This window comes from Ranitomeya variabilis, chromosome 3, assembly GCF_051348905.1.
Source record: "Ranitomeya variabilis isolate aRanVar5 chromosome 3, aRanVar5.hap1, whole genome shotgun sequence".
NCBI classification, from domain to species: Eukaryota; Metazoa; Chordata; class Amphibia; order Anura; family Dendrobatidae; genus Ranitomeya; species Ranitomeya variabilis.
The window spans coordinates 442,022,966-442,044,445 of NC_135234.1; the positions used below are offsets into that span (position 1 = coordinate 442,022,966).

General features: G+C 45.3%; 1 protein-coding gene across 1 annotated transcript in view; it reads right to left on the reverse strand.

The window, feature by feature from the left end:
• Nucleotides 1-15,600: 15,600 nt before the first annotated feature.
• The window catches only part of LOC143817709 (uncharacterized), a 281,558-nt gene continuing 275,678 nt past the window's right edge, over nt 15,601-21,480 (reverse strand). The window contains exons 41-42 of the mRNA XM_077299196.1: nt 20,679-20,822; nt 15,601-15,750 (exon numbers count right to left, since the gene is read on the reverse strand). Of these exons, the coding sequence (XP_077155311.1) occupies nt 15,601-15,750; nt 20,679-20,822 (294 nt within the window). The remainder of the gene's footprint in view (nt 15,751-20,678; nt 20,823-21,480) is intronic.

Consider the following 21,480-nt stretch of genomic DNA (forward strand, 5'->3'; position numbering starts at 1 on the left):
ATCCGCTGCAACCTGTCCACCACAGAATCTACCCCAGGACAGTCCGAAGGCTCAACCTGCCCTGAAGAAAAGCGAGGATGAAAACCAAAATTACAAAAAAAAGGCGAAACCAAGGTAGCCGAACTAGCCCGATTATTAAGGGCAAACTCGGCCAATGGCAAGAAGGTAACCCAATCATCCTGATCAGCCGACACAAAGCATCTCAAATAGGTCTCCAAGGTCTGATTGGTTCGCTCCGTCTGTCCATTTGTCTGAGGGTGAAACGCCGAAGAAAAAGACAAATTAATTCCCATTCTACCACAAAAGGACCGCCAAAACCTAGAAACAAACTGGGTACCTCTGTCAGACACAATATTCTCCGGAATACCATGCAAACGAACCACATGCTGGAAAAACAAAGGAACCAAATCAGAGGAGGAAAGCAACTTAGGCAAAGGTACCAAATGGACCATTTTGGAAAACCGGTCACAAACCACCCAGATGACAGACATCTTCTGAGAAACAGGAAGATCAGAAATAAAATCCATGGAAATATGCGTCCAGGGCCTCTCAGGGATAGGCAAGGGCAAAAGCAACCCACTAGCACGAGAACAGCAGGGCTTAGCCCGGGCACAGATCCCACAGGACTGCACGAAGGAACGCACATCCCGTGACAAAGAAGGCCACCAAAAGGACCTGCAACCAAATCTCTGGTACCAAAGATCCCAGGATGACCAGCCAACACTGAACAATGAATCTCAGAAATCACCTTACTAGTCCATCTATCAGGAACAAACAATTTCCCCACAGGACAGCGGTCGGGTCTATCAGCCTGAAACTCCCGAAGCACCCGCCGTAAATCAGGGGAGATAGCAGAAAGAATCACCCCCTCCTTGAGAATACCAGCCGGCTCACGGACTCCAGGAGAATCAGGCAAAAAACTCCTAGACAGGGCATCAGCCTTCACATTCTTAGATCCCGGAAGATACGAGACCACAAAATCAAAACGGGAGAAAAACAAAGACCACCGAGCCTGTCTAGGATTCAACCGCTTGGCCGATTCAAGGTAAATCAGATTCTTATGATCGGTCAAGACCACAACACGATGCTTGGCTCCCTCAAGCCAATGTCGCCACTCCTCGAATGCCCACTTCATAGCCAACAACTCCCGATTGCCGACATCATAATTACGCTCAGCAGGCGAAAACTTTCTGGAGAAGAAAGCACACGGTTTCAACACAGAGCCATCAGAACTTCTCTGAGACAGAACAGCTCCTGCCCCAATCTCAGAAGCGTCAACCTCAAAATGAAAAGGGAGAGAGACATCTGGCTGACGCAACACAGGGGCAGAAGTAAAACGACGCTTAAGCACCTGAAAGGCCTCCACAGCCGCAGAGGACCAATTCACCACATCTGCACCTTTCTTGGTCAAATCGGTCAGAGGTTTAACCACAGTAGAAAAATAAGCAATGAAGCGGCGATAAAAATTAGCAAAGCCCAAAAACTTCTGAAGGCTCTTCACAGATGTGGGCTGCGTCCAATCATAAATAGCCTGGACCATAACAGGGTCCATTTCAATAGCCGAGGGAGAAAAAAGGAAACCCCAGAAAAGAAACCTTCTGAACTCCAAAAAGGCACTTAGACCCCTTCACAAACAGTGTATTAGCACGAAGAATCTGAAATACCATCCTGACCTGCTTCACATGAGACTCCCAATCATCAGAAAAAAACAAAATATCGTCCAAATATACAATCATAAATTTATCCAGATACTCCCGAAAAATATCATGCATGAAGGACTGAAACACAGATGGGGCATTAGAGAGCCCGAAAGGCATCACAAGATATTCAAAATGGCCTTCGGGCGTATTAAATGCTGTTTTCCATTCATCACCCTGTTTGATGCGGACCAGATTATACGCCCCTCGAAGGTCAATCTTGGTAAACCAGCTAGCCCCTTTAATCCGAGCAAACAAATCAGAGAGCAAAGGCAAAGGGTACTGGAATTAGACCGTGATCTTATTGAGAAGGCGATAATCTATACAGGGCCTCAAGGAGCCATCCTTCCTGGCAACAAAAAAGAATCCCGCTCCCAACGGTGACGAAGACGGGCGAATATGCCCCTTCTCCAAGGACTCCTTTACATAAGTCCACATAGCGGCATGCTCTGGCACAGACAGATTGAAAAGTCGACCCTTAGGGAACTTACAGCCAGGAATCAAATTAATAGCGCAATCACGGTCCCTATGAGGAGGCAGAGGACTGGATTTAGGCTCCTCAAATATATCCTGGAAATCCGACAAAAACTCAGGAACTTCAGAAGAAGGGGACGAGGAAATTGACATCAGAGGAATGTCACTATGTATCCCCTGACAACCCCAACTAGTCACAGACATAGATTTCCAATCCAGTACTGGATTATGTACCTGTAACCATGGAAACCCCAGCACAACCACATCATGCAAATTATGCAACACCAAAAAAAACAATATTTTCCTGATGTGCTGGAGCCATGTTCATGGCTAACTGTGTCCAGTACTGAGGTTTATTCTTGGCCAATGGCGTAGCATCTATCCCCCTCAAGGGAATAGGACTCTGCAAAGGCTCCAAGGAAAAACCACAGCGCTTGGCAAATTCTAGGTCCATTAAGTTCAGGGCAGCGCCAGAATCCACAAATGCCATTACAGAAAAGGACGACAATGAGCAAATCAGGGTAATAGACAAGAGAAATTTAGGCTGTACAGTACTGATGGTAACCGAACTTGCAACCCTCATAGTTCGCTTCGGGCAATCAGAGATAGCATGAGTAGCGTCACCACAGTAAAAACACAGCCCATTCTGACGTCAGAACTCCTGCCATTCTGCTCTTGTCAAAACTCTATCACATTGCATAGGCTCAGAACTCTGCCCAGAGGACACCGCCATATGGTGCACAACCTTACGTTCACGTAGGCGCCGATCAATCTGAATGGCCAGAGACATTGATTCGTTCAAACCAGCAGGCGTGGGAAACCTCACCATAACATCTTTAAGAGCTTCAGAAAGACCCTTTCTGAAAATAGCCGCCAGGGCATCCTCATTCCATTTTGTAAGCACAGACCACTTTCTAAATTTCTGACAATATATCTCTGCCGCTTCCTGACCCTGACACAGAGCCAGCAAAATTTTTTCTGCCTGATCCACAGAATTGGGTTCGTCATAAAGCAATCCAAGTGCTTGAAAAAATGAATCTACATTGAGCAATGCAGGATTCCCTGGCTCAAGGGAGAATGCCCAATCCTGAGGGTCACCACGCAGCAGAGAAATAACAATCTTCACCTGCTGAATGGGGTCACCAGAGGAATGGGGTCTCAGAGCAAAAAACAATCTGCAATTATTTTTAAAATTCAAAAACCTAGATCTATCCCCAGAAAACAAATCAGGGATAGGAATTCTAGGCTCAGAAACAGGAGTTTGAACAACATAGTCTTGGATACTCTGTACCCTTGCAGCAAGATGATCAACACGCGCAGACAGACCCTGAACCTCCATATCAGTACCAAACTCCTGCACCATCCAAAAATCAAGGGGAAAAAAAAAGACGAAACAAGCAACAAAAAAAAACAAACTATGACTCAGAACTTTCTCTTCCCTCTTTTGAGATGCATTTAACACTTTGTGGGCCAGCTGTACTGTTATGACCTGGTGGTTACGGAGTGGTACTGAGATGACCTGGTGGGTAAAACCAATCATGGACAAGCTCAGAGGAGGTGGCAGCTCTACAGACAATAATCACCTATATGACCTAGTGATTACGGAGCAGCACTGAAATGACCTAGTGGGTAAAACAAATAATGTACTAGCTCTGAGGAGGTGGTAACTTTACTGACCGCAATCCCTACTCCTAACACCAACACTAGAAATAGCCGTGGAGCGTTCCTATCTCTGCCTAGACGCCTCTTCACAGCCTAAGAACTAGCTACCCCTGAAGATGGAAACGGAAAACTATCTCGCCTCAGAGAAACCCCCAAAGGAAAGATAGCCCCCCACAAATATTGACGGTGAGTGAAGAGGGAAATGACAAACTCAGAAATGAAACTAGATTCTAGCAAAGGAGGCCACTACTATCTAAATAGACAGAGAAAGAAAAGGCTACTGTGCGGTCAGTATAAAAACTAAATGTCCACGCAGAGTTTACAAAAATAACCTCCACACCGACTCACGGTGTGGAGGGGCAAATCTGCAACCCCAGAGCTTCCAACTAGCCGGAATATTTCATGATGACAAGCTGGACAAAAGAGACATAACTTAAACTGAACAAAAGGTCATAGGCAGGGAAACACCCAAAAACTAGCAGAACTTATCTTAAGCTGAAATGGACTGGCCAACAGAGAACTTCCAGGAAAGGACTGAATCCACAGGAAGGAACATTGACAGCTGGCATCCACTACAGCCCAAAGCCCAGTTAAATAACAAGGCCAGGGAACCGATTAGTGAAAGCAGCTGCTAAGTTCCACTTGAAACCACCAGAGGGAGCCCAAGAGCAGAACTCCCAAAAATACCATTTGCAACCACAGGATGGAGCCCAAGAACGGAACTCACAACAGGTCTCCCTCAGAGGTCATGTCTTCCAGCAGGACAATGACCCAAAACACACTTCAAAAAGCACTAGAAAATGGTTTGAGAGAAAGTACTGGAGACTTCTAAGGTAGCCAGCAATGAGTCCAGACCTGAATCCCATAGAAAACCTGTGGAAAGATCTAAAAATGGCAGTTTGGAGAAGGCACCCTTCAAATATCAGGGACATGGATCAGTTTGCCAAAGAAGAAGAATGGTCTAAAATTTCAGCAGAGCATTGTAAGAAACTCATTGATGGTTACCGGAAGCGGTTGGTCGCAGTTATTTTGGCTAAAGGTTGTGCAACCAAGTATTAAGCTGAGGGTGCCAATACTTTTGTCTGGCCCAGTTTTGGAGTTTTGTGTGAAATGATCAATGTTTTGCTTTTTGCTTCATTCTCTTTTGTGTTTTTTCATTTAAGACAAATTAAATGAAGATAATAATACCAAAGAATTTGTGATTGCAATCATTTTCAGGAAGAAACTGAGTATTATCTGACAGAATTGCAGGGGTGTCAATACTTTTAGCCATAACTGTATACTATATCTACCACATTTCCCTGGTCCACTTAGTCAGTGATTCCATCATAGAAGGAAACTAGATTAGTCTGGCATGACTTGTTTGCTACAAGCCCATGCTGGCTCTGGTTAATTGCTGTATTCTGTACTTACATACATGCTGTTTAAAAATTTGTTCAAAGATCTTTTCTGCTATAGAAGTGAGGCTCACTGGCCTTTAATTTCCTGGCTCTGTCTTCTTTCTTTTTTTAAAGATAGGGACAACATTTGGCCTTCTCCAATATTCTGGGACTTCTGTTTTCCAGGATTTTTCAAAGATTCTAGCTAGTGACTCTGCAATTTCTTCTGCTAACTCTTTAAGTACCCTAGGATAGAATTCATCTGGAGCAGGAGATTTAAATTCATTTAAATGAGCTAAGTGTTACCTCAACATCTCTCTGTTTATAGATAGTTTGGATTATTTTATTCCTTTCATGTCACCATGAAGATCAGTTGATGTTACAATTGCTTTCTTAGAGAACACATATGCAAAATAGGAATTTAAAGGTTTGGCCTTCTCATAATTTTCTACCACTTCACTCTTTTCATCCTGTAAAAATCCTATAGCATCTTTGACTTTTCTTTTGCTTTTGACATACCCCTAAAATCCTATTTTACTGCTTTTGGTCTCCTTTGCAAGCCTCACTTCATTACTGGCTTTAGTTATTCTAACACTTGCCCTGCATTCCCTGCAAACAGCATTATAATATTCTTTAGATATGCCCCCTCCTTCCATTTAATATACATTTTGTTTTCCTTTTTAACAAGAGTTTAAGTTGGGTTCATCCATCCTGGTCTCTTTAAATGCTTCCAATTCTTCCTTCTTTTCGAGATTGTTACTGATTGTGCAGTGAGAAATTAATTTAGCAAAACCTCCCATCCTTCTTGGACATTTCTGTTCTTTAGAACATTGGACCATTGGACCTTTCCTACCCTTTTTCTGAGTCCATTAAAATCGGCCTTTCTTAAGTCCATCCTTAAAGTCTGAGTCTTCAATGGTCTTCAGTCTCATGTAATCCAAAATTTGAGGATAACATGATTGCTGCCTCCTAAATTCCCAGCCACCTTTACTTCCTCAACCATTTTGTCCCTGTTGGTAAGAATTAGGTCCAAGATTACAGATCCTCTTGTTCATTCATCTACCTTTTGAAAGATAAAGTTGTCAGCAATAGAAGATAAGAATTTTCTGGACCCATTACTTTGGCCTGAGAGTGATTCCCAACAAATATCTGGATAGTTAAAATCTCCCATGGCCATGATCACTATGTCGTACTTTTTTGAGAATAGAGATATCTGATGTAAAAACAGTTCATCCATATCTTCAGTCTGTCCAGGTGGCCTATAGTAAACACGTACAATAGTGTCCTTTCTCCTTGTATTCTTACCCACACAGTTTCTGCAGAGCTACCATTCTCTGAAGCTTTAATCTCTGTGGAGATAGTTGGAGCACCCCCACTGCCGCAGGGCCGAGGGGTACCCGGTACCAGGCCTCTCTGTCTCGATTCTGGGATTGTCACGGTGGCTAGACCCGGTCCGTAACCCTGCTGAGGGGCGTCCAGTGAAAGTTGAGAGTGATGATGGTGTGGTGCAGGTCGCGATGAATAACGAGGACACTAAGTTGCAGTCTCTTTACCTCTTTACTGAAGGCTTCAGGATCCTCAATCCGAAGTACGGTTAACAGGGCTGGCTGAGACCGGCCGGTCCGATGGCACCTCCAGAGTTCCCTTTGCAGGTGGAAATCTGTGCCTACCTTCTAGCGCTTGTGTGTTGTAGTCCTTCCCTGCTTAGCACCACGGGATAGTCCTCACAACTGTTGTGTCTGTTTCTGAAGTTCCCTCACAACTGATTCTGATGTTCTTCTCCGTCCCCCAGATGATATGGCTAGGACGCACCCGTATGACGGGTAGGCCTGGAGGTCTTCCGGGACCCTAGAGTCGCCCCTCTCCAACTGTTGCCCCCTATGTCTGCTTAGGTGATTTGGGTGAGACAGCCCGCCTATAACTGACTGTCCTGCCGTAGGTTTGAAGTAAGGCCTGGAGCTCAATACTTCCTCGGCGTTTCCGGCCACCGGCTACGCGCCTCAGTAGGATGTTGCCTCGGTCTTACAGCACAACTCCTACTGGTGTTTTCTCCTTGTTGCGTTGATCTCGTTTCTCACTCTTCACAATAAACCTCGCTTCTTGTCCTTTCTTGGGGTACCGCTGCAATGAAGTGCAGGCGCGGTCCCGTAACGTTCTTTCTGTTCGCTAGGCCTCTGTCAGGATCCCACCCCTGACAGGGACCCCCCTGAATCTTCCCCTGCAACACCCTCTGCCACAGGATGTTGCCTGGTTCCAACCCAGTCAGCTTCTGTCTAACTTCCTATCTAACCCCCAGTTTTACCAGATTGTGAGGAGTGGCCTAATACATAGCACCCTTAGCTCCCCCTGGAGGCCAGACTGTGAAGTGTATTGGTGTCTGTGATACCTGGTCAGGTGAACTCCTTCAGTGCCATCAGACGTACCAACACCCCCCATAGCGGCGGAGCATCAGTACTGCAACGACCAGGACTCTGGGGCGCTGCATATACGTTTTCCTATCATGCATTCTATATTAACAAACAGCTTAACAATAACACCTAATCAGAAAATAACATGAACAGTGAATCTTGACTGATTTCAGAAGTGATATTAGGGGTTCTCGTAATTACACTGATGGTCTCAGAGCTGTAAGAGTTTATCAGACTTCTGGTACACTAATGTGAATGGACATTCTCCCGTTACACAACATGGACATATTATATGGGCGGAGACTAAAAATATGTTTGATTCCCTGTCAATTTTGGAGATGTCACAAATGGGAGACAGAATGTATTTCACTTTCTGTTACACTCACAAATAATCCTCCCTTCTGGCCTAAATATCTCTTCCCTATAATCGTTAGAGGAGAGACAGTGTTTATTACTGTAGTGCTTTTTGCAATGATGTAATAATTATGCTATGCACTTAGTCACATTTATTTTTTCATGGAATTATTTTAACCCCTTCATGACCTTGGGATTTTCCGTTTTTCCGTGTTCGTTTTTCGCTCCCCTCCTTCTCAGAGCCGTAACTTTTTTATTTTTCTGTCAATTTGGCCATGTGAGGGCTTATTTTTTGCAGGACGAGTTGTACTTTTGAACGACATCATTGGTTTTACCATGTCGTGTACTAGAAAACGGGAAAAAAAATTCCAAGTGCGGTGAAATTGCAAAAAAAAGTGCAGTCCCACACTTGTTTTTTGCTTGGCTTTTTTGCTAGGTTCACTAAATGCTAAAACTGACCTGTCACTATGATTCTTCAGGTCAGTACGAGCTCATAGACACCTAACATGACTAGGTTATTTTTTATCTAAGTGGTGAAAAAAAATTCCAAACTTTCCTAAAAAAAAAAAAATTGCGCCATTTTCCGATACTCGTAGCGTCTCCATTTTTCATGATCTGGGGTCGGTTGAGGGCTTATTTTTTGCGTGCCGAGCTGGCGTTTTTAATGATAGCATTTTGGTGCAGATACGTTCTTTTGATTGCCCGTTATTGCATTTTAATGCAATGTCGTGGCGACCAAAAAAACGTAATTCTGGCGTTTCGAATTTTTTTCTCGCTACGCCGTTTAGCGATCAGGTTAATGCTTTTTTTTATTGATAGATCGGGCGATTCTGAACGCGGCGATACCAAATATGTGTAGGTTTGATTTTTTTTTTTTATTGATTTATTTTGATTGGGGCAAAAGGGGGGTGATTTAAACTTTTATATTTTTTTTATTTTTTTCACATTTTTTTTTTACTTTTTTTTTACTTTTGCCATGCTTCAATAGCCTCCATAGGCGATCGCCTCTGCTACATAGCAGCGATCTGATGTTCGCTGCTATGTAGCAGAAATGCAGGTGTGCTGTGAGCTCCGACCACAGGGTGGCGCTCACAGCTGCCAGGGATCAGTAACCATAGAGGTCTCAAGGACCTCTATGGTTACCATTCAGAAGCATCGCCGACCTCCGATCATGTGACGGGGGTCGACGATGCGCTCATTTCCGGCCGCCCGGCCGGAAGCGGTAGTTAAATGCCGCTGTCTGCGTTTGACAGCGGCATTTAACTAGTTAATAGGCGCGGGCAGATTGCGATTCTGCCTGCGCCTATTGCGGGCACATGTCAGCTGTTCAAAACAGCTGACATGTCCCGGCTTTGATGCGGGCTCATCGGGGCTTCTGACCTCGGACGTACTATCCCGTCCGAGGTCAGAAAGGGGTTAAAGTATTTAAAATAAAGTAATATTTTTATAAGTATCCCTCTATAGATACAGTATATAATGTTCATTCTGTTTTAAAGGGAATCGGTCAGTAGGATCAACCCTTCCAAGCCGTCTATATGGGCATGCAGATCATAGAAAGTTGAAAATAATTATACCTTGATTTCTGCGATCTGACATTTTATTTCAGAGTACTACCACATTTTTCCTAATATGTTAATAAGCTCTTGAGTTCTAAAGGCCAGGCATAGATCTCCCTGAAAATCTGACTCCAGGACTTATTTTAAATGAAAGGGGCAGTGTGAGACATGAAATGACTGACAATCTACCCTCCTGATTTACATATCTCACACTGGTAATGCCCCCTTTCATTTAAAATAAGCTTTTGAGGCAGATTCTCAGGGAGATTTATGTCCAGTCCATAGATCTTAACGGCGCAATTATATATTAAGAATATCATGTTTTTTTGGGGGGAATAAGAAATCGGATCACAGATATCAAGGTATAATTCTATTCAACTTTCTATGACCTACATGCCCATTTAGACTATTTAGGAAGGTCAATCCTAAGGTATCATAAAAAGAGCCTCTTATTGAGAACCTCTTACTGATAAATCTCATGGGGTAGAATTTATTTAGCTGTGATGACAAAAGTACATGTCAACATTATGTAGATAGGAGGACAAGGAGTTTTACTGAAAATATTTATTTATTGAATCCAAAAGGATATACACAATAAAAAATGGATAATAAATATCGAATACATGTTATATAAACAGTGAACTACCCAGGTGAGTATTACATGACCTATGGACCATACAGGGAAGCAACGAAAAAACTTGCATGTGCACAATGGTTATAACATACCTATGCCTCAGTGTCGTTAATGCAGTTGGGCCTTTCACCTTGTGCTAAACATTGCACCATTGGGCCACTAAACACTGCATGTCAGTGTGATTGACTACATTGGTATATATATAAATCAAGTTTTAATGGTAATAATTACCCATGTGTAGTTTTTCCAGTTCCTGTGAGGGCCTCGGTCTCCCCAATGCGCATTTCGCGTGCTATCAATAGCCTCGCTTCCTCAGGGGGCGTCCGAGGCCCTCACAGGAACTGGAAAAACTACACATGGGTAATTATTACCATTAAAACTTGATTTATATATATACCAATGTAGTCAATCACACTGACATGCAGTGTTTAGTGGCCCAATGGTGCAATGTTTAGCACAAGGTGAAAGGCCCAACTGCATTAACGACACTGAGGCATAGGTATGTTATAACTATTGTGCACATGCAAGTTTTTTCGTTGCTTCCCTGTATGGTCCATAGGTCATGTAATACTCACCTGTGTAGTTCACTGTTTATATAACATGTATTCGATATTTATTATCCATTTTTTATTGTGTATATCCTTTTGGATTCAATAAATAAATATTTTCAGTAAAACTCCTTGTCCTCCTATCTACATAATTTATGTAGGAGTAGTCTGAATGGTTGGATAGTGTTATTCTGCTGGTACTCTTTTCTAACATGTCAACATTAGTCAACAATATTATTGGGAATACAGGAAGCAGATTTATTAAAGTTATCTAACAAATACAGGTGCTTCTCACGAAATTAGAATATCATCAAAAAGTTAATTTATTTCAGTTCTTCAATACAAAAAGTGAAATTTATATATTACATAGAGTCATTACAGACAGTGATCTATTTCAAGTGTTTATTTCTGTTAATGTTGATGATGATGGCTTACAGCCAATGAAAACCCAAAAGTTATTATCTCAGAAAATTAGAATAATGAACAAAAAATACCTGCAAAGGCTTCCTAAGTGTTTAAAAATGTCACTTAGTCTGTTTCTGTAGGCTCCACAATCATGGGGAAGACTGCTAACTTGACAAGTGTCCAGAAGGCAGTCATTGACACACTCCACAAGGAGGGAAAGCCACAAAAGGTCATTGCTAAAGACACTGGCTGTTCACAGAGTGCTGTATCCAAGCATATTAATGGGAAGCTGAGTGGAAGAAAGTGTGGTAGAAAAAGGTGCACAAGCAACTGGGATAACAGCAGCCTTGAAAGGATTGTTAAGAAAAGGCCATTCAAAAATTTGGGGGAGATTCACAAGGAGTGGATAATGCAAGAAGCGTCTTAACTAGGCCAAGTAGAAAAAAAATTGGACTATTGCTCAGTAGTCCAAGGTGTTGTTTTCAAATGAAAGTAAATCTAGCATTTCATTTGGAAATAAAGGTCCCAGAGTCTGGAGGAAGAGTGGAAAGGCACACAATCCAAGCTGCTTGAGGTCTAGTGTGAAGTTTCCATAATCAGTGATGGTTTGGGGAGCTGTGTCCACTGTGTTTTATGAATACTAAAGTCAGCGCAGCCATCTACCAAGAAATTTTAGAGCACTTCATGCTTCCCTCGGCCGACAAGCTTTTTGGAGATGGAAATTTCATTCTCCAGCAGGACTTGGCACCTGTCCACACTGCCAAAAGTACCAATACCTGGTTTAAAAACCACAGTATCACTGTGCTAGATTGGCCAGCAAACCTGCCTGACTTTAACCCCATAGAGAATCTAAAGGCTTTTGTCAAGAGGAAGATGAGAGACACCAGACCCAACAATGCAGACGACCTGAAGGCTACTATCAAAGCAACCTGGGCTTCTATAACACCTCAGCAGTGCCACAGGCTGATTGCCTCCATGCCACGCCACATTGATGCAGTAATTGATGCAAAAGGAGCCCTCACCAAGTATTGAGTGCATTTACTGAACATACATTTCAGTAGGTCAACATTTTGGATTTTAAAATAATTTTTCAATTTGCTATTATAAAGTATTCTAATTTACTGAGATAATGATTTTTGGGTTTTCCTTGGCTGGAAGCCATAATCATCAACATTAACAGAAATAAACACTTGAAATAGATCACTCTGTTTGTAATGACTATATATACTATATGAGTTTTATTTTTTGTATTGAAGAACAGAAATATATTTGATGATATTCTAATTTTGTGAGTAGTGCCTGTATCTTTATTGGCCATAATACCCAATCATTAGAGTATCTGTTATTTTACCAGATCTGTTAAAAATGAAAGTTGAGCTCTAATTAGTTACCATGTACATCAAAAATACTCCTTCTTTTAAAAAGCTTTGATAAATGAACTATGTACTCTTTCCATGCACTTTGTTACCTTAGCATGTTTAATTATTATTTTTATCATTATCATGTCACTGTAAGGAATTTCCCAAATTGTATATCTTTCCTTGGCGAATAAACAAGGTATTAGCTGCAGAGGATTGTAAATTGTCTAAAATTGTTTAGGTCAGGTTAAAATAATTATTAATAACCAATTTTATTCTAAATTAGTATGAATTCTTAGTATATTAGATACTGGAATTTAGTAACTTAAATACAATTAGCATTTAATTGCTGGTTTCTAAATGATTTTAAAACACTATCAAATTGCAATGTTTCTTGGTGTAAATGCAATTAAGCATCACAACCTCTGCTCAATTAATCCTAGTGACCAATTACCATCTGCTTTCTTTGTGTGCTTCCATGATAATCAGATATGCACTGTACACAATTAGCATGACATAGCACCCATGTTCAATCTAAAATGTTATTTTATTATGAAAAGATTTCATCTGCACTCTCGCCCCACAGCTGCCAACATGTCCACAAGACTTATTCGTAGTTCTGGAAAAGCTAATTGAAATTGTATTACAATAATGGAGAGGACTCCCTTTAACATTAAATCACTATAGCAGGAGATTTTACAAATTAGCTTGTGGACTCGGCCTTAGCTGGAATCACATTCTACATAGAATAATGTAATCTTTCATATTAACAGAGACAGCACTGTTACAAAAGATTTACTGCTACAATTAGGTTTTTCAAGTCATTTTATTTTTGCCTAGCAAAAGTGTAACTGCTATTGTGCAAAAATTCTGCCTTTGATCAGACCTTTTTAGTTGTTCGGATTTAATGAAAAACATCTCTCAGTAAACTAATCCTCAAATGCTGATAAAAACTTCTTCTTAACACTGTATATAGATTACTGTCACGGGGAGACTAGGTGGGCAAGAGCTAATAACCCGGGCCCCTGCAATTTCCCTCAGACTAGGGAAATCCTGACTGACCCTCTACCTAGAGTTTACACTGATGGTGTGCATGTCTAGGCCTCGACCCTCGCCCTGTCTCCTGTTTCAACCCTAGGCTGAAACCACTGCCCACCACCCAGTGAAAAGATCATACACCAATACCCACAGTTAGAACAGACAAGGATAACGGAAAATATACACCACGCCGCAGTCACTCAGGAATACACTATAAATGCGCAGGGCAAAATAAATACAAATATAGGAAGGAGTAAATAAGACAAAGGGAAATACACCACCAGCAACGATACTCCAACTTCTAGCTCACCACTCCAGACCGAGATAACAACGCACAAGACAGAAGCTATAATCGGCGACGCCCAATGTTCAGGAGAACTATTTAAAGGCAATTGGCATGGCCCAGCTTCCAATCCGAGCATCAGGTAAATTAACCCCGGAACAGCAAGATAAAATCTAGCCGACGCCAATGAGCACTGTGACAAAACACTCCGGGATCGCCTTTGCTGGGGTCAAAGGTCACGTGGTTTGTGCATTGAATCTGAGGCGTACAGCAGGTTTCTTTAGCAGGCTGACTTCAGGTCAGATTTATTAAGGTGATAGCAACATAGATAAAACAAAGCATAAAAATAAATCCTAGCCTGTCCGGCACTAACTAAACAAATACGCTGCTATCTAACAACTGGGGGGGCTTCTCCCACCCAGCTAACAACACACAGTGCTTGAGCACGGCTCTCACTCACGTTTGTCTCACACAGACAGGCAATCTGTGTGCCCCAGGCTGACGCTGGAAACCCTCAGCTGGTCATCCTTTATTCCCGCACTCATTAACCCATCATTATCCTGAAAATACTGAGCGGCCTAATTCCCATAGGACAAATACCTGGGCGAGATATACCTGCCCCCGACTACCAGACCGACATGATTCTTACAGCACATAGTGGTCAAAAGTGGAATTACCGCTGTCTGTCGAATGACCTGGTCTGAACAGCGTCCGACATGACAATTACTCTCTCTTTTCACTGTTAAAAACAAATGCTGAATCTGTTGTGTGGTTCCAACGTGTTTTGAGCCCAAGAAATACCAAAAACAAAGAGGTGATCATACTATACGATAGGGAATAATTCCATAGGCTGTAAAGCAATAGAGACATGGTTTTCATGTTCAGCACAAAGCTTCTCAGCAGTGCAAAATAAAAGAATAAGTTCTAATCTGTCCGAGCTTTACAAATGCCTTTGATTTTGTCCAAGTCTTGGTTATTGTACTTTAATTTTTGGCATATATGGTATACTATGGCTTGCACAATCTCTGTGTTGTACAAAAGTGTAACATAGGACATATACAGGGCCCTACTGTATATTCGTATGCCTCCAATTTTATATAAAGGCATATGGAGAATTACGTTTAGCTTATAAAATCTATCTTACTGTCCCTTTAAATAAAGTGATAGGACTGTCATATGAAATAGGGATCCACTCTGTGGACACAGTCCATTCGTGCATTACATGGCCATTGGCTGACCATTTATAGATGTCATGTATTACAAAATTTTTCTACCATTGCCCACATAGACAGACATATCTCCCCAGCAGGCTGAACGGCAGGAGTTAGAGAAGTCAAATAACTGCTTTAGGGATCATACAGACGTCTGTATTAAGTGGACATGTGCCATTCTATTTTTGATCGGACAGCACACAGATCCATGTTATTTAATAGGATTCTTCAGATTTTTCTCCCAGCTGACTGTAGTAAAAAAAATCGCAGCAGACATCTCAGACTTTCTTCTTAGTCTAGGATGAGACTCACCCATTCACGACGATGGGTTTGTAAAAAGAAAAAAAATCGAATCATAATGGACAGTCTGAGTGGCTTCCAATTTTTATAGATACATTTCTATTATAAGGAAAACTGCATTTGATCATGTGCACGTTTTAATGTAGTTGTATGAAAATGGATCAAACATAGGTATCACACAGACATCACACGGATGTCACGCGAACTTAAAAAATGGAAACACAGGTGGCACATGGATGAAAATCTAGTGACAAAAAACAATTGTCTGACTTTTCTGGATGAATGCAGGGGCACTAAATGACACAAATACTACCTGAGGAGGCAAGTCCTTTGCAGAGATCTTTCAAAATGTTGTGATCTGAGGACTTTGTGAAATGAAAACTGTACAGAGGTTTTCCCAGAGCAAGAGATAATTCCTGGATGGTAGACTTTTTTCCACAGGCCTAAAAAATAATGAAGAAAGTAAGGAAAACATTTACAATTTTTCGTGCTGTTAAACCTACAGTATACTCTCCTTGAGGATTTACTGAAATCTAGCTTACTGTTAAACAACAATTATTGTCCTAATGGTACTGCCAAGGCGGTAGTCATGGCAACGAGCTGTAGTGTTTCCACACCCTGGCGCCTCACAAATGAAACAATATGTCCCTTCTGCTGTGTGTGTAGTGTGCGCAACAGGACACTCACATTAGTTGCTGGAGTCCCCTCATTTTCTGTCACTCCGTCTCCAGATCCACAGGTCTCACAAACCACTCCAGACTCATTGTTCATTCCAAACAGTTCAACTTTAGTAATTAACAGGGTATTCAGTACATAAGCAGGACAGTGTATACAGAGTGGCATCCCTAAGACTTTCCCTGCTTTCCCAGCAACCTCTATTCTTCTTGGCAATCTCTGCCTTGCTTCTGGCAATCCCTGCCTCTCCGAGCAATTGCTGCTCTTTCCGGACAATTCCTGTCCTGTTCCAGCAATCACTGCTCTTTCCTGGACAATCTCCGTCCCTTCTTAGCAATCTCTGCTCTTCCTGGAAATCTCTGTCCCATCTTAGCAATTTCTACTCTTCTCGGACAATCTCTGTCCCATCCGTGCCTTTAGGCCCACCAGCTTCCTGCCATTCACCTGGTCTTGCTTCGAATTATAGGGTAAAAGGCTTGCCGTCTCAGCTTCAACTAATCCCTGCCGTAAGCTTTGGATCCTCTTGGAACAGTCCTAATTAAGCTGGTGACCGCCTGCACAACACCCAGCTTGGGGTCAATTCTTGCTGAAGCAACCTTATCTCCACGGCTGTCAGACTGTCCCAATTCACTGCTGCATCACAACTTGCCCTGGGCATGGATGCCCTGGCTCTGCTCACTAAGCAGTAAGTATCTTCTCTATATCCCCACTGCTCTGCACTACACTACTCTGTAACTCCTCCCAGTCTGAAAAACCCCTATGCTGCCTATACCTAAGCTAATGCTCTTACGCCCTATCTCTAGTATGCCCCCTCTATTCTAATCCCACTATTGTCCTATACTACCTTCTATTCTCTCTCTAATTCTGTACACGACACATATCAAATACATTCACATTGCAGTACATAAACACATTAACACTTATAAACGCTCTGGAACAGCACGCATCAAATGTGAGCAATGTTCAAAGGGAGGGAAGTATATGATGAACTCCGTCATCTCCTTACAACTCAATAATATACAGTACTAACAGGGTATACATTGTGCTGTTAGATCAGCAGGAGAAATGAGCAGTTTGATTGCACACCATTTTCTACACGGATGAGTTACATAACTACAGATTATTAGAAACATCAATAATAAACTCAAACAATTTTTATTATGTATTTAAATTTAAAGGTGTCATAACATAAAACCCACTGAAACAGAAGTTAGTAGATGTGGGAAAAGGAATATTGGTTATCTCCTCGTATTACACAAAAAACTATTTGAGAGTAAATATTATAGTCACTTTTAATGCTTATTACTTAGTACCTAGTAAAACTCACAGATTCCTGGATCCTGTCACTATGACCCTGATTCATCAAACTGTTTTCCAGATAATTCTGGCATAAAGTTCTTTGAATAGTCATGCAGAAATTTTGTGACTTTTACAATTTTTACACCAGTCAGCTCTTCCAACCTATTAAAAAGTAGGTTGTGTGATCCTGAGTGTGGCCGGCAAAGTCATTATAATTTTTGCCACAAAAGTGGTGTAAATTAAGGCAGAAATGTACTCCAGTTAGCACGTCTTACTCCACTCCACTTACTTGCACTGTTCATCAAAACTGATATGCAAAACACCAGTCTTGACGAATCAGGGCCCATATATATATATATATATATATACATATATATATATATATGTATATATATATACTAGCTATTGAACCCGTTCTACGCCCGGGTGGCGAGCATTTATATTGGAATATGGTCTCCATCCTGGTATGTGCTGCTCCCATCCTGTCATATGCTGCTCCATCCTGCGCCCCCATCCTGTCATGTGCTGCTCCCATCCTGTCATGTGCTGCTCCATCCTGCGCCCCCATCCTGTCATGTGCTGCTCCACCGTGTCATGTGCTGCTCCATCCTGCATCCCCATCCTGTCATGTGCTGCTCCATCCTGCGCCCCCATCCTGTCATGTGCTGCTCCACCGTGTCATGTGCTGCTCCATCCTGCGCCCCCATCCTGTCATGTGCCACTCCACCGTGTCATGTGCTGCTCCATCCTCATCCCCATCCTGTCATGTGCTCCTATCCTGCGCCCCCATCCTATCACGTGCTGCTCCATCCTGCGCCCCCATCAGTGCGGGCGGCTGTGCTGAGTGCGGGCGGCTGTGCTGAGTGCGGGCGGCTGTATGTGGCTGTGCTGAGTGCGGGCGGCTGTATGTGACGTGGCTGTGCTGGGTGCGGGCGGCTGTGCTGGGTGCGGCAGCTGTGGACGGCTGTGCTGGGTGCGGTGGCTGTGCTGGGTGCAGCGGCTGTGCGTGGCTGTGGGAGGCTGTGCGTGGCTGTGCTGGGTGTGGCGGCTGTGCGTGGCTGTGGGCGGCTGTGCTGGGTGCGGCGGCTGTGCTGGGTGCGGTGGCTGTGCTGGGTGCGGCGGCTGTCCGTGGCTGTAGGCGGCTGTGCGTGGCTGTGCTGGGTGCGGAGGCTGTGCGTGGCTGTGGCGGCTGTGCTGGGTGCAGCGGCTGTGCTGGGTGCGGCGGATGTGCTGGGTGCGGCGGCTGTGCTGGGTGCGGCGGCTGTGGGTGGCTGTGCTGGGTGCAGCGGTTGTGCGTGGCTGTGCTGGGTGCGGCGGCTGTGCGTGGCTGTGGGCGGCTGTGCTGGGTGCGGCGGCTGTGCTGGGTGCGGCGGCTGTGCTGGGTGCGGCGGCTGTGCTGGGTGCGGCGGCTGTCCGTTGCTGTGGGCGGCTGTGCGTGGCTGTGGGCGGCTGTGGGAGGCTGTGCTGGGTGCGGCGGCTGTGCGTGGCTGTAGGCGGCTGTGCGTGGCTGTGGGCGGCTGTGCTGGGTGCGGCGGCTGTGCTGGGTGCGGTGGCTGTGCTGGGTGCGGCGGCTGTCCGTGGCTGTAGGCGGCTGTGCGTGGCTGTGCTGGGTGCGGAGGCTGTGCGTGGCTGTGGCGGCTGTGCTGGGTGCAGCGGCTGTGCTGGGTGCGGCGGATGTGCTGGGTGCGGCGGCTGTGCTGGGTGCGGCGGCTGTGCTGGGTGCGGCGGCTGTGGGTGGCTGTGCTGGGTGCAGCGGTTGTGCGTGGCTGTGCTGGGTGCGGCGGCTGTGCGTGGCTGTGGGCGGCTGTGCGTGGCTGTGGGCGGCTGTGCTGGGTGCGGCGGCTGTGCTGGGTGCGGCGGCTGTCCGTTGCTGTGGGCGGCTGTGCGTGGCTGTGGGCGGCTGTGCTGGGTGCGGCGGCTGTGCGTGGCTGTAGGCGGCTGTGCGTGGCTGTGGCGGCTGTGCATGGCTGTGCTGGGTGCGGCAGATGTGCTGGATGCGGCGGCTGTGCTGGGTGCGGCGGCTGTGGGTGGCTGTGCTGGGTGCGGCGGCTGTGCGTGGCTGTGGGCGGCTGTGCGTGGCTGTGGGCGGCTGTGCTGGGTGCGGCGGCTGTGCGTGGCTGTGGTCGGCTGTGCTGGGTGCGGCGGCTGTGCGTGGCTATGGGTGGCTGTGCGTGGCTGTGGGCAGCTGTGCTGGGTGCGGCAGCTGTGCTGGGTGCGGCGGGCGGCTGTGCGTGGCTGTGGGCGCCTGTGCGTGGCTGTGGGCGGCTATGGTCGGCTGTACTGGGTGCGGCGGCTGTGCGTGGCTGTGGTCGGCTGTGCTGGGTGCGGCGGCTGTGCGTGGCTATGGGTGGCTGTGCGTGGCTGTGGGCAGCTGTGCTGGCTGTGGGCAGCTGTGCTGGGTGCGGCGGCTGTGCGTGGCTGTGGGCGGCTGTGCGTGGCTGTGGGCGGCTATGGTCGGCTGTGCTGGGTGCGGCGGCTGTGCGTGGCTGTGGTCGGCTGTGCTGGGTGCGGCGGCTGTGCGTGGCTATGGGTGGCTGTGGGCAGCTGTGCTGGGTGCGGCGGCTGTGCTGGGTGCAGCGGGCGGCTGTGCGTGGCTGTGGGCGCCTGTGCGTGGCTGTGGGCGGCTATGGTCGGCTGTGCTGGGTGCGGCGGCTGTGCGTGGCTGTGGGCGCCTGTGCGTGGCTGTGGGCGCCTGTGCGTGGCTGTGCTGGGTGCGGCGGCTGTGCGTGGCTGTGGTCGGCTGTGCTGGGTGCGGCGGCTGTGCGTGGCTATGGGTGGCTGTGGGCAGCTGTGCTGGGTGCAGCGGGCGGCTGTGCGTGGCTGTGGGCGGCTATGGTCGGCTGTGCTGGGTGCGGCGGCTGTGCGTTGCTGTGGGCGGCTGTGCTGTGCGTGGCTGTGCTGGGCGCGGCGGCGGTGCTGGGTGCGGCCATTTTCTTGGTCCTGCTCCCGGAGTCGGCGCCTGCGCAGTCCGCGCTTTCCGGCGCCATTTTCTTGAAGACACTGCAATGTGTCTTCAAGAAAATGGCGCCGGAAAGCGCGGACTGCGCAGGCGCCGATTCCGGGAACAGGGGGACAGTCACGGCCCGGAAGCGCGTCGGTGGAACGGGTCAGGTAAGTATACTCACCCTCCGCCTCCTGGCTCGTCCCTGCTTGTCCGGTGGAGATCGCGGTGTGCGTTCAGCGCTTACGCATACCGCGATCTCCTGGGAGCGTCGCTCTGTGCGGTCCAGACTGCGCCGGCGCTTGCGCTTGCGCAGTCTATAGAGGCTTCGGACAGAGTGACGCTCCCAGCGTTATATTATAGATATATATATATATATATATATATATATATATATATATATATTCATTCATTGCTACCTTATTAAAAAAAATGTTTATTTTCAGAAAATCTTACCTGTGGCCCTACACACATTGCATCAATTCCAGCTGTCATTGCAGCCATAATACTCAGAAAGATGCGTTCAGTTAGTGGTGTGATGAACATATGCTCAGCTGACCCTTGGTACTCATAACCATAGTGAAGTTTAGAATCTCCAATCTGTAAGAGTATATTAGAAAATTGCACAAAATAAAAAACATTTGCCAAAAAATAAATATCAGTTTCATGATACATAATTGATATTAAAGAAGCAAGCATCTTCTAATATTATCAAATGGGAGCTTTAGATAACTTATGGATTTGAAAAACAGAAACGTGTGCTTCCATACATGTACTCGCATGGTTCAATTCAAACACGGGTGATACATACTTTTCTTCGGTAGATTTTCTTCAGAAATACTAATTGTTGACAGTGTGCATAGAGGAATTATAATCATGAGTCAGTACTTGCGTACGGCGAGATTACTCTATCAAAATACTGATACATCTTTTTATTTTACAACATTCCTGTCACGGGCATACTGGAACAGAGAGGGGCCAAAAGATTGTGGAGTCTGGTTACACGAACTCCTGAACTTATTAGAACTGCTACACCATCCTATTAAACAGTGCCGGTTTTCTTTGCTCTGTCATGGCAAGGGTTAATCAGTTTAGTTGATTTCCTGGAGCTCTCCATCCTGAATTGTCTCAGCTGTTCTGTATTGGCCCCCTCCTCTCTGGTATATATGCTCGCAACTGGCACTTGGGAGTTCCCAGTGATAGTTCTACTTCCCGTTTTGGTGTTGAAGGAGAAAGTTCAGTAATTGGAGTTGGTGGT